This window comes from Chrysemys picta, chromosome 6 (genome assembly GCF_011386835.1).
Source record: "Chrysemys picta bellii isolate R12L10 chromosome 6, ASM1138683v2, whole genome shotgun sequence".
Taxonomy (NCBI): domain Eukaryota; kingdom Metazoa; phylum Chordata; order Testudines; family Emydidae; genus Chrysemys; species Chrysemys picta.
The window spans coordinates 116,163,065-116,175,109 of record NC_088796.1 but is presented as its reverse complement, the minus strand read 5'-3'; the positions used below and the strand labels follow the sequence as shown (position 1 = coordinate 116,175,109).

Here is a 12,045-nt window from a genome sequence, read left to right as displayed (position 1 = left end):
TCCCCTCTGCCCATTGGAATTCTGGGTGTAGCCGGCAATGCCTTCTGGGTAACAAAATGAGTCGAGGGTGCTTTTGGGTAACTGTCGTCATCCGTCCATCACTCCCGCCCTCCCTCCCTGAAAGCGCCGGCGGGAAATCAGTTCGCGCACTTTTCCAGTCATTGACAGCGCGGACGCCACAGCACTGCGAGCATGGAGCACGCTGCGACCATCGCTGCAGTTGTGGCCGCTCTCAATGCCTCGTAGCTTATCATAAAGGTTTCCCTGAGGCAGATGTAGAAAAGTCAGGCGAGGAGGCTACGGCACCGCGGTGATGTCCTGAAGTCTGAGAGTAGCACAGACCTCTCAGAAAGCAGGGGACCCAGCGCCGAGGACATCACGGTGGCAATGGGTCATGTTGATGCCGTGGAACGGCGATTCTGGGCATGGGAAACAAGCACTGAGTGGTGGGACCGCATAGTGCTGCAGGTCTGGGATGAATCCCAGTGGCTGCGAAACTTTCGCATGCGGAAGGGAACTTTCCTGGAACTTTGTGAGTTGCTGTCCCCTGCCCTGAAGCACAGTGACACCCGCTTGCGAGCTGCACTGAGTGTACAGAAGCGAGTGGCCATAGCCCTCTGGAAGCTTGCAACGCCAGACAGCTACCGGTCAGTCGCGAACCAGTTTGGGGTGGGCAAATCTACCGTGGGGGTTGTTGTGATGCAAGTAGCGAAGGCAATCGTTGATGTACTGCTGCCAAAGGTAGTGACCCTGGGAAACGTGGAGGCGATCATAGATGGCTTCGCAGCGATGGGATTCCCAAACTGCGGTGGGGCCATAGATGGAACTCACATCCCTATCCTGGCACCGGACCACCAGGCCACCCAGTACATTAACCGAAAGGGCTACTTTTCCATGGTGCTGCAAGCACTGGTGGACCACAGGGGACGTTTTACCAACATCTACGTGGGATGGCCGGGCAAGGTTCATGACGCTCGTGTTTTCAGGAACTCTGGTCTGTTTAGACGGCTGCAACAAAGTATTTACTTCCCAGACCACAAAATAACTGTTGGGGATGTGGAGATGCCTATAGTCATCCTCGGGGACCCAGCCTACCCGCTAATGCCCTGGCTCATGAAGCCCTATACTGGCGCCCTGGACACTGAAAAAGAACTCTTCAACTACCGGCTGAGCAAGTGCAGAATGGTGGTGGAGTGTGCTTTTGGCCGTCTCAAGGGGAGATGGAGAAGCTTACTGACTCGCTGTGATCTCAGCGAAACCAATATCCCCATTGTTATAGCAGCTTGCTGTGTGCTCCACAATCTCTGTGAGAGCAAGGGGGAGACCTTTATGGCGGGGTGGGAGGTTGAGGAAAATAGCCTGGCTGCTGATTACTCACAGCCAGACAGCCGGGCGATTAGAAGAGACCAGCGGGAAGCGCTGTGCATCCGGGAGGCTTTGAAAGCAAAGTTCCTGAGTGAGCAGGGTAACCTGTGACTTTAAAGTTTGTGTACTGAGAAGCTAAACCTGCCCCCGTTTCTTTACCCAGTTAATGTTGACTATCCTATCCAGTTACATACCACCTTCACCCCCCTTCCAACACACGTTTTGAAATAAAAATAGTTCTACTTTGTTAAAGCACACCGTTTTCTTTAATACTGTTTTCGCGGGAATTTTTTAAAACTGGGACGCAGACTGTGGTGCGGAGCGGGTGTAGTGTAGTGACGCGAATGCAGCTTCTAAACTCAAGGATTGACAGGCTCCGCTGCGGTGGGATGGTTGTTTCAACGGAGCCTGTCACCCCTCCTGATCGGGACTGTGTGTATGAGGGGTCTATGTGACTTTGTGGCAGGGGGAGGACGGTTACAGATCCCCTGCTGTGTGGCTCTGTGATCCTGCCTAAGGACCGGCGCTTAAGATCTGTAACTGCCCTCCCCCGCCACAAAGTCACAGAGCAACCCACCCCCCCCAACATAACATGAAAACAACCTCCCAGACTAACCAGGGTAACTAGTCACTGCATCACTGCACTGTGTATGTGCCCTGCTGCTGTGCCTGCCCCCGACTATGTACCCTGCCAAAGGTGACTGTCCTGTCCAATTACCAACCCCCTTTCCCCTCCTCCTCCAAAAGAACATGATTGAAACAGTAGTTAACAGAAACGTATTTTTTATTATCAACTACACATGGCATTGGGAGGTGAAACTTGGATGGGGGCTTGTGTCAGGCGGGAAGGAAAGAACTTTTCAAATTTTGGGAAATGAGAGCCTTCTGCTATTAGAGCTCTCTGCAGGGGTGGAGTGAGAGTTAGCAGGGACTCTGCCGCCTCTCCTTCTTTGCACTTTGGGTGAGGTGGGTATGGGACTTGGTGGCGGGGGAGGGCGGTTAGAGATGGACTGCAGCAGGGCTCTGTCCTCCTGCCTCCGTTCCTGCAGAACATCCACAAGGCGCCGGAGCGTATCCGTTTGCTCCCTCAGTAGTGCAAGCAGCGTTTGAGTCGCCTGCTGGTCTTCCTGCCGCCACCTCTCCTCCCGATCCATGTTGGCTTGGTGCATTCGGGTCAAGTTCTCCCGCCACTGGGTCTGCTGTGCTGCCTGGGCTTGGGAACAGGCCATAAGCTCAGAGAACATGTCCTCCCGTGTCCTCTTCTTCCTACGCCTAATCCGCGCTAGCCTCTGGGAGTGTGATTCCAGGCTAGGTTGTGAGACAGTCGCAGATGGGGCTGTGGAAATGGGAAAAAGGGAGTGAATTCCTCAGAAAGATAAATGTAGTTGTGAACAAAGAACATAGTCTTTCTCTGTGAACAAGACCATGCACAGCACCTATCACATGCACACTCAGCACAAGGTCGAATTCTCGGCCTTCGCATTCAGTGCCTGGGGTCTTGCACAGCACATTTGAGAAGCGGGGCAGGACAACGGAATTTCTGTTGCAGGCAGACATGGTAAGCCGTACACTTGTGGCAGTTTAAAACTTTTATATTACCACTGGCCTCATTTCACATTTAAAGCTATGTCAGTTCCTGCAGCCAGCAATCCGGCAAGCGGGAACTCTGCCCCTGTCCCACCCCCTCGCGGCTGTCCCCGGGAACGATCCCTTTCGGCTGCCCCTCTCCCGCCTCCACCGCGTGGCTACAAACCAGCAGTTACAGTTCTGTAAAGGAACGGGAAAGCAGTCCCAACACTAACATTCCCCTACCTAATTCAAAGCAGGTCACCATGGGCGACATCACCCTTATGAGGATCTCTGAGAGCGACAGAGAGAGAATGCTCCGGGAAAGCCTCCAAAGACCAGGGCCGTATGCCGCCCTGCTGTGCAGAGCAATGATTCCCGAGTACTTAATAGTCTCGTGGCGCGGCAACGTGTCGTACTTCGGAGGACCCAATAAGGCCGCTCTCCCCAGGAACCTCATGCAACGGCTTTCAAATTACCTCCAGGAGAGCTTCATCGAGATGTCCCAGGAGGATTACTGCTCTATCCCCGGACATATAGACCGCATTTTACTGTAGCTGCAGTAGCAGGGAATAAACAGTAGAGCGGCTTGTGCAGGACAATCACTGAAAACCGGACATTGCTAGATTTTTTTTCAAAACTTGCACTGCCCATGACTAAACCGTTAAGCGCCTAGGGCACACTAATCATGAACAACCCATTCTTTTAATTGTTAATATTCCTGTTTTGTTAAAAATAAATGTTTAGATGTTTACAACACTTACTGGCTGATCCTTCCCCAGATTCTGTGTCCGGGGTAACGGCTGGGGACGCTTCGTAGGGGATCTCTGTAAGGGTGATGAAGAGATCCTGGCTGTCGGGGAAATCAGCGTTGTGAGCGCTGCCGACTGCCTCGCCCTCCTCATCTCCTTCCTCATCTTCCCCGTCCCCTAACATGTCCGAGGAACCGGCCGTGGACACTATCCCATCCTCAGAGTCCACGGTCACTGGTGGGGTAGTGGTGGCGGCCGCACCGAGGATGGAATGCAGTGCCTCGTAGAAACGGGATGTCTGGGGATGGGATCCGGAGCGTCCGTTTGCCTCTTTGGTCTTCTGGTAGCCTTGTCTCAGCTCCTTGATTTTCACGCGGCACTGCGTTGCATCCCGGCTGTATCCTCTCTCTGCCATGGCTTTAGAGATCTTCTCGTAGATCTTTGCATTCCTTCTTTTGGATCGCAGCTCGGAAAGCACGGACTCATCGCCCCACACAGCGATGAGATCCAAGACTTCCCGATCAGTCCATGCTGGGGCCCTCTTTCTATTCACAGACTGCACGGCCATCACTGCTGGAGAGCTCTGCATCGTTGCCAGTGCTGCTGTGCTCGCCACGATGTCCAGACAGGAAATGAAATTCAAACTGGCCAGACAGGAAAAGGAATTCCAATTCAAATTTTCCCGGGGCTTTTCCTGTGTGGCTGGTCAGAGCATCCGAGCTCGCACTGCTGTCCAGAGCGTCAACAGAGTGGTGCACTGTGGGATAGCTCCCGGAGCTATTAGCGTCGATTTCCATCCACACCTAGCCTAATTCGACATGGCCATGTCGAATTTAGCGCTACTCCCCTCGTCGGGGAGGAGTACAGAAGTCGAATTAAAGAGACCTCTATGTCGAACTAAATAGCATCGCAGAGTGGTCGGGTGCAGGGTTAATTCGATGTAACGGCGCTAACTTCGACATAAACGCCTAGTGTAGACCAGGCCTTATTTAGACTTAACTCCCGTCCTCACAGTGTGGGATCGACGGCCGCGGGCTCCCCGTCAACTCCGCTACTGCCGCTCGCCCTGGTGGAGTTCCGGAGTCGACGGGAGCGTGTTCGGGGATCCATATATCGCATCTAGATGAGACGCGATAAATCGATCCCCGATAGATCGATCGCTACCCGCCGATCCGGTGGGTACTCTGGACGTACCCTGTGACCCTGAATAGCTCTCGCTGCTAAGTATCAGTATTCGTTTCACTTAGGCTTTGTCTATCCTGGAGATTAGCCCTCATTTCAGCAACTGGAGGTGAACAATGGGCATAGCTGCACCAGTGCAAACCCCTACTGTAGACAAGGTTGAGCCGATGCCTGCCTGCAAAGAGAATAAGCTCCAGCAGTTGAAAATACAGTTTTTCTTGTCTTCGCTATAAGCTTGCACCAGTGCAGTTGCTGAGTTTGTCTAGCAGATCAGGACCCAGAGATAGGGGAACCTCTAACAGTGGTTCTCAAACTGTGGGTCAAAACCCTGTTTTAATGGGGTTGCCAGGGCTGGTGTTAGACTTGCTGGGGTCTGGGGCCAAAGCCCAAGTCGCACTGCCTAGGGCAGCAAGGCTTTGACTTTGACACCCCGGCTCAGGGTGGTGGGGTTTGGGCTGGCTCAGGCTTCAGTTCTCCCTTCTGGTGTTGTGTAGTAATTTGTTTTTTGTCAGAAGGGGGTCGCAGTGCAATGAAGTTTGAGAACCCAGCATCACCTGGTTTGAGGTTCATACTGGGGCTTGGGTGTCTGGGCCCCTGCCTGAAGCGGCAGTGTGCATGCCCAGAGGAAGAAGTGTAGGTGCCAAATGAGTTTTCACAGCAGAAATTTAGTCACTTACAGGTTAGGTTGAGCAGGGTTTTGGTGGATGCAGTAGCACCTATATTTGGGCTTAAAGGTGGATCTGGGCATCGTTGACTCAAGTGCGAGTTGAATCAGGCCCAAATGAAGAAATCACAAAACAAACAAAATATGTGGTCACACAACACCCACAAGAAGAGAAAAGAGATGAATGACAATAAGTCTGATGTATTCAATATTAGATTATGTTGTAGCTAGTGCAGGTACCTAGGTGAGGAAGGAATGCGTTCAGCATACATAAATTATGTTTTAAACATTGAGTTACACAAATCAGATCATTTTCTGTTGTGGAAGTTAACAAAACTCTAGCAAAACTCCTAATCATCCCCTGAGTCATCTCTCACATTGCTGGAAGTGGAATTTCATCTGAGGAGAATCAGGATCCTGTGTGGTCATTTCCATGTCTCTTAGCTGTATGTACAAATCACCAATAACTCATTTCAACACATTTGTAGGTTGAATCTGATTCCTTATTGCAAATTACCTTTCAAATTGCAGCTGGCAGGAACATCATCTCCTAATAGCTGAGGAGGAGATAATGCCTGATGGTTCGTTCATTCAAAATTTCCAAATTCTATGTAAATATATAATTAGGGATGTGCGAATAGCAAATTATTCTACTCCTTTATTATTCCATTCATTAGTTTGAGAATTAGTAGAAGGAAAGAGCTGGCACTATTAACCACAGAATCTCACTGCCAGGATTCTGTAATATTGTATTACTGAAATTATTTAATTTAATCTCCAATTGTATTATAAAATCAAATTAAATACTAATCATGGAAAAAGTCTGAGCTTCAGATTGCTCTGTTAATAAATGTCTTCAGGAGTGGTAGAATTTCTTTTCAGTAGATTTAATCCAGTAGATATTTGAAATGAAATCAAGAACAACAGGGTTCAAAAAAGAACTAGATAAGTTAATGGAGGATAGGTCCATCAATGACTATTATCCAGGATGGGCAGGGATGGTGTCCCTGGCCTCTGTTTGCCAGAAGCTGGGAATGGGCGACAGGGGATAGATCACTTGATGGTTAGCTGTTCTGTTCAGGGGCACCTGGCATTGGCCACTGTCGAAGACAGGATACTGGGCTAGATGGACCTTTGCTCTGAGCCAGTATGGCCGTCATACATTCTCTTCTTTTCTTATGTAAGCCCTACCTTCCCAAATAAGCCATGAGACTGTTTTTCAGCGGGCCAGGCTGATCTGAGTGATGCATGGTCATTTGATAGCACATATAATAATAGTACCTAGTTCTTATCTAGCACTTTTTGGCAGTAGGTCTCAAAGTGCTCTACAAAGGAGGTCAGTATTTCATCATTTTACAGGTGAGGAAACTGAGGCACAGAGAGGTAAATCAGACTTGCCCATAGTCACCCAATAGACTATTCACTAAGCCACACCACTTCCCCACGTATAAAAGTTAGTGCTTGGTCACCTATGATTGCTTTGCAAATGTCCACATCCTTGACACTTCAAAATCTTTATGGAAAAAGGGGACAATTGCTATCCATAATATTGTTATGGCCCTCGGCCTCAAATGCCATCTGTTTATTTCAAACTTCAGTATTAAAGCTGTTTGTGGCTGACTTGATTTTTGAGAGATGCTTAAATATTCAAGGCTAGACTGTGACCCCTTCCTCACAAGTGTGAGCAGTTCCTTAGGCTAAGTCAGGGGTCGGCAACCTGCGGCATGCATGCCAAAGGCGGCACACGAGTCAATTTTTACTCCACGCTGCTGCCAGCCGGGGTCCCAGCTGCCGCCCCCGCTCAGCCCGCTGCTGGCCTGGGTGAATGGAACCCCAGGCCGGCAGTGGGCTGAGCGGAGCTGGCAGCCGCTGGTCTGGGGTTATGTTCACTGGTGTAGTGTACTAAATTTTTCCCCTTTGGAATGTGCTACTTGCAAAGCACCAGGACTGGCAGCCATAAGTAGTACACCGTAAATAGCACATTCCTACAGGGAGAAATTTAATACACTACACCCTGTTAGGGAAGGCTGTGCCTCCCCAAACAGCCCGCCCCCTCCTACTTCCCGCCCCCTGAGTGCCCCCCTCATAACCTCTGACCCATCCAACTTGTCCCCTTACCTCCTTGTCCCCTGATCACCCCCTCCTGGGACCCCCCACACCCTGACTGCCCTCCTCAGAATCCCCCACCCATCCAACCCCCCCTCGCTCCTTTTCCCCTGACTGCCCCCTCCCGGGATCCCCCACCCCTGTCCACCCCCCGGACCCTCCCCATCCAAGCCCCCCTGCTCCCTGTCCCCAGACTGCCCCGACCCCTATCCACACCCCTGACCCCTGACAGTACCCCCGGGACTCCCACGCCTATCCAACCACCCCTGTTCCCTGTCCCCTTACTATGCTGCTCAGAGCATCAGGACTGGCAGTGGTAAGTAGTACACTGTAAGTAACACATTTCTATGGGGAGCAATTTAATACACTACACCTGGCCCTGCTCAGCCCGCTGATGGTCTGGAGTTCTCAAAATATGTTCTCACACCCCTTATGAAAAATTACACTACAATTAGCTTAAACACTTGAAAACTTAAAAACTTTGTTTGTATATTACAGTAATCGTTAAAAATGTATAATGTTAATAAATACATAGGTTTGATGAAACAAAGTAGTTGTACTTACATGCCTGTGCTTAATTTGTGTTTTCGATGATTTACCTTCTAAAAAAAATCTCACACCCCCAGAAAGGGCATTTCGCACTCCCAGGGGGTGTACACACCCCAGGTTAAGAACCACTGCACTAAACTGATAAGATCTGCATTTTAATTTAATTTTAAATGAAGCTTCTTAAACATTTTAAAAACCTTGTTTACTTTACATACAACAATAGTTTAGTTATATAATATAGACTTATAGAGAGAGACCTCCTAAAAACGTTAAAATGTATTACTGGCACGCAAAACCTTAAATTAGAGTGAATAAATGAAGACTCGGCACACCACTTCTGAAAGGTTGCTGACCCCTGGGCTAAGTCAATGAAACCACTCTGTGGAGCAGTGACTCTCACAGGTAAGAAATGGGCTTACAATCTGGCCCTCAGCCTTTTAAATATATAACACATTTCTGGCCCTCAAAGTAGTGAATTGTTAGATGCTAATTATTCTGGATTGTCCTCTAAATGGAACAGAATCAAACAGTTTTGCCCTAATGAGCTCTTGCTGAGTGCAAGGTCAACAATGGGATAGTCTTACATTATGTTCCCTAATAACTTGGTTGAATGCACAAGGACTGTTCTCAGAATAGTGAAGTAAATATGCTACTAGCATGCGAAAAATGTATGCATTAGCCCAAATGAAAAGTTTAAATGAGGAAAATTGCTAACTGAATTTCTGTAGAACCCCATCAGTTATGTTAGAAGCTGCAGAGTTCTGAGAGAGGCCACTCTCATTAAATGCGTAATGTTGTATGCCTAGCAGTGAAGAATATCTTGAAGGTAAATTGTTCTCCCAAAACAAGACTTACCGGGAAGCAAACATGAAAGAGTAAAAAGTACATCCTTCTCACCCTCAGCTCTCTCATGCTATATGTTGCTTGCGACTGTTAGGGAGATAAAGCATGTAATTAGCACAAAAATATCATGAAAGACAAACAAATATTAAAGGAATATAGTGTAATGTGCTATTAAAATACATTGACACCTAGATACAGCTGTAAACATTTTGCAGTAAGGAAAATGAAGTACAGTTTGGTTAAAGCGAATTGAGGGATAGACTAGCATCAGGGACATATAACTGTGTGTTTGCTTGTTTTATTTTACTCCTGGTCCTTGCATGGAAACCAATCTGATGCTTATCGAAGTATGTTTTGAGGGGTCAGGAAAGCACTCCTATTTCTGAAGCAGATGACTTGAGGTAGTGTGTTTGAAGACTTGGAGAAACCTGGGGTTATTGTCATTTCAAAAGACATCTTTCCTTACATAAAAAATGCATGGGGTCTTACCAGCAAATATCACCTTTGTTTGTATTCTAGTTTGTATTATATTTAAGGAGGCATGTACTAGGATTACTGCCAGATGCCTATCCTGGTATCTTGTATTACAGATAATAAGACAATTATAAAATCAATTTGGTGCTTCTGAAAAGGATAAACAACATTATATTTAGAACTCAGCAGATGCTATGTGCATTTCTTGTTTTCTTTTAATTTTCATGTTCGTATTTTCATACAAAGTGGATTTCACTTATCAAAAGAGAATAACACCAAGTATAAAGTAGCTTTTTGAGCCTGTTACTGTAGTAAACTGCCTATCAATTATTTCATATAATTTATTATATATAATGTGTAGTAACTCTCCAGAGTTTTATGTGCAGTTATTTTAGTTCTTAATATATTTTTATTTTTAAGAAGTCTTCCAGGATTACTCAAGTATATTCCTTTCCCCTCTCTCTCCCCCCCCCCAAAGGAAATGATAGAGGAATTTGCTTCCAAATAAAGATGGGTGGTTTATAAAAAAATGAACAACTGAAGTCTGAGCTGAGCTCTGGATACCTAAAAATACCTGTAAGTGATCAGATAGCATATCAGAATCTGTTCCTGACATATGTCAATAGTAGGTAGAATTTTTCTATGGATTTGAGTCTGATTTAAAATAATCAGTGTTACATTTATGTGGTAACTATTTCAAAATTCTTAGGCAACCATCGACTCTGTTCCACATGGCAGATTAGAATGATTGTTTTGTTATCTGTGTATGCATTTCTATGGTGCTCCTAATTATTTTATCTAGGTACCAGAAGAATGGAATTCCATGTGTGTTTCTGAAGGTATGTTTTGGGTAAGATCTGGGAGTTCCCACTGTGGAATCCCCTGCCAATTTCATGAGGAGTAAATACCCTCCCTCAACAAAATGAACTCTCCAGTTATTCCATGGGAGAGGAGGCACTTGGACCTGAAATATTATTCCTCATATGTATGGAAGTACCACTGAAATAAACATTGCTCACCCGCCTGGTGTTTCATTCTTCCACTCAAACAATATGAAGACACACACTGTAGGTGAGATTATTTCTAAACTGAATATGTTTTCCAGATTTCTATGAAGCATCCACTGCTCTCTAAATCTGTTATTTCTGCAATTGTGATTTTTCTTAGTTTCGCACAGACAAGCCAGCATTGCCTGATCCTAATAATAGTCTGCTACTGAGTGAGCCTGCTTCCTATTGTGCACAATAAACACCCAAATCATATGCTGTATAAAGCTAGTCATTTAGAGTTTGGATGGCCATGGGTGAGTCACCATAGTCAATTCCCCGCCTAGGATAGAGTTAAAGTACAATTCACTGCTGCATCTCCCAGCAGCCAGCAGTGCTACCTGCAACCTCAGTACATTGTCCTTAAACAAATATTTTTAATCCACTGTGTCTACCTTGAATCTATTTGTTTACTTGGCACTATGGTTATTAGTACTGTAACTTTTCCATCTTTGTTTGACCATTCTGCAATAGACAAAGCAGAATCTTTGTTACACTCTAAACTGGGGGTATTTGTGACACCAGGCATCCTTTATTGTTGTCTAATTATACTTTCTTGCATTCAAAATATCTTAATGATTTGGCACTTTGCCAGAGACCATTTTTTTTTAATTATAGTCTCTTTACATTATCATATTCACAGAATTTAAACAATTCTATTTTAACTTATTTTCATAGTGCTGGTCGAATTAATGTGGGCATGTTGTTGGTCGCTTGCTTGTTGCATCTTTAAGGGTTAAATTCCCTTCCCTTCCCTCATTCTGTTGGCCATTGTTTTAACAGTCTTAGGGTGACTGAATACCCAGTCTTGTGAGGCGCTGAGCACACTCAACTGCTATTGAAATCCAGGGGAGCCGGGGGAACGCAGCACCTACCTGCATCAGGGCCTGAGTGACTTCCTTGGAAAATGATACCCATCAGCTAAGTGTATTCCAAGACTGAGCTCTCTCAATGGGATCCAATGAATTTGCTTAACTTGTATCAGCTCACCTGTCCAATTTAGGTGGTCCAAGACTGTTAGCAAGAGATCCTCAGCCTGTATATAATGTGTCAGCTCCCTTGCAGTCAATGCAGCTGTGCCAGTATCTACCATCTGAGGATCTATTTGCCCGTTAATCTCAGACATTGGTTTGACCCATCCCACTCCCATGTTGAGTGGTTGGGTGAAGGTACTTCATCACTTGAGCTGATAGAGAAATCTAAGTATATTTCACAAAGTCAAAATGAACTGAAACATTTCATTTTGTTCGAAGTACTCCATGAACCATGTTGTCTTTTCTTGTATTTTTTCCCCCTTTGGGGGAAAAAAGGAAGGGAAAATCCAAAAGTATGTGTGTGTGGCTTGTGTCTCACACAGAAATGAAATCAATGTGGGTTGTTTTTTTCATTTGACAAACTTGCAAATGTTTGATGAACATTTTCTTTGTTCAAATAGGCATTTTCCATCAGAGAATAATGTTTTGATGGAAAAATTTCACCCACCTCTATTTGTCACTAG

At 46.3% G+C, this 12,045-nt stretch overlaps 1 protein-coding gene and 1 long non-coding RNA gene across 3 annotated transcripts in view; one reads left to right on the top strand and one right to left on the bottom strand.

The window, feature by feature from the left end:
* Window positions 1–12,045, top strand: part of LOC135972280 (uncharacterized) — a 251,559-nt gene that overhangs the window by 80,055 nt on the left and 159,459 nt on the right. The gene's annotated exons all lie outside the window — the stretch shown is intronic.
* On the bottom strand, window positions 2,174–4,622 carry LOC135972276 (uncharacterized). Its single transcript, XM_065549697.1, has 2 exons — window positions 3,696–4,622; window positions 2,174–2,701 (listed from the first exon to the last, which is right to left on the bottom strand). Exons 1-2 carry the CDS (start codon window positions 4,270–4,272, stop codon window positions 2,226–2,228), a joined length of 1,053 nt encoding a protein of 350 aa, XP_065405769.1. The 5' UTR covers window positions 4,273–4,622; the 3' UTR covers window positions 2,174–2,225.

Coding starts and splice junctions, on each gene's coding strand:
- LOC135972276 (XM_065549697.1), bottom strand. CDS start 4,272: ATGCAGAGCTCTCCAGCAGTGATGGCCGTGCAGTCTGTGAATAGAAAG. Junction 2,702..3,695: donor ATCTGGGGAAGGATCAGCCA/GTAAGTGTTGTA, acceptor CCATTTCCACAG/CCCCATCTGCGACTGTCTCA.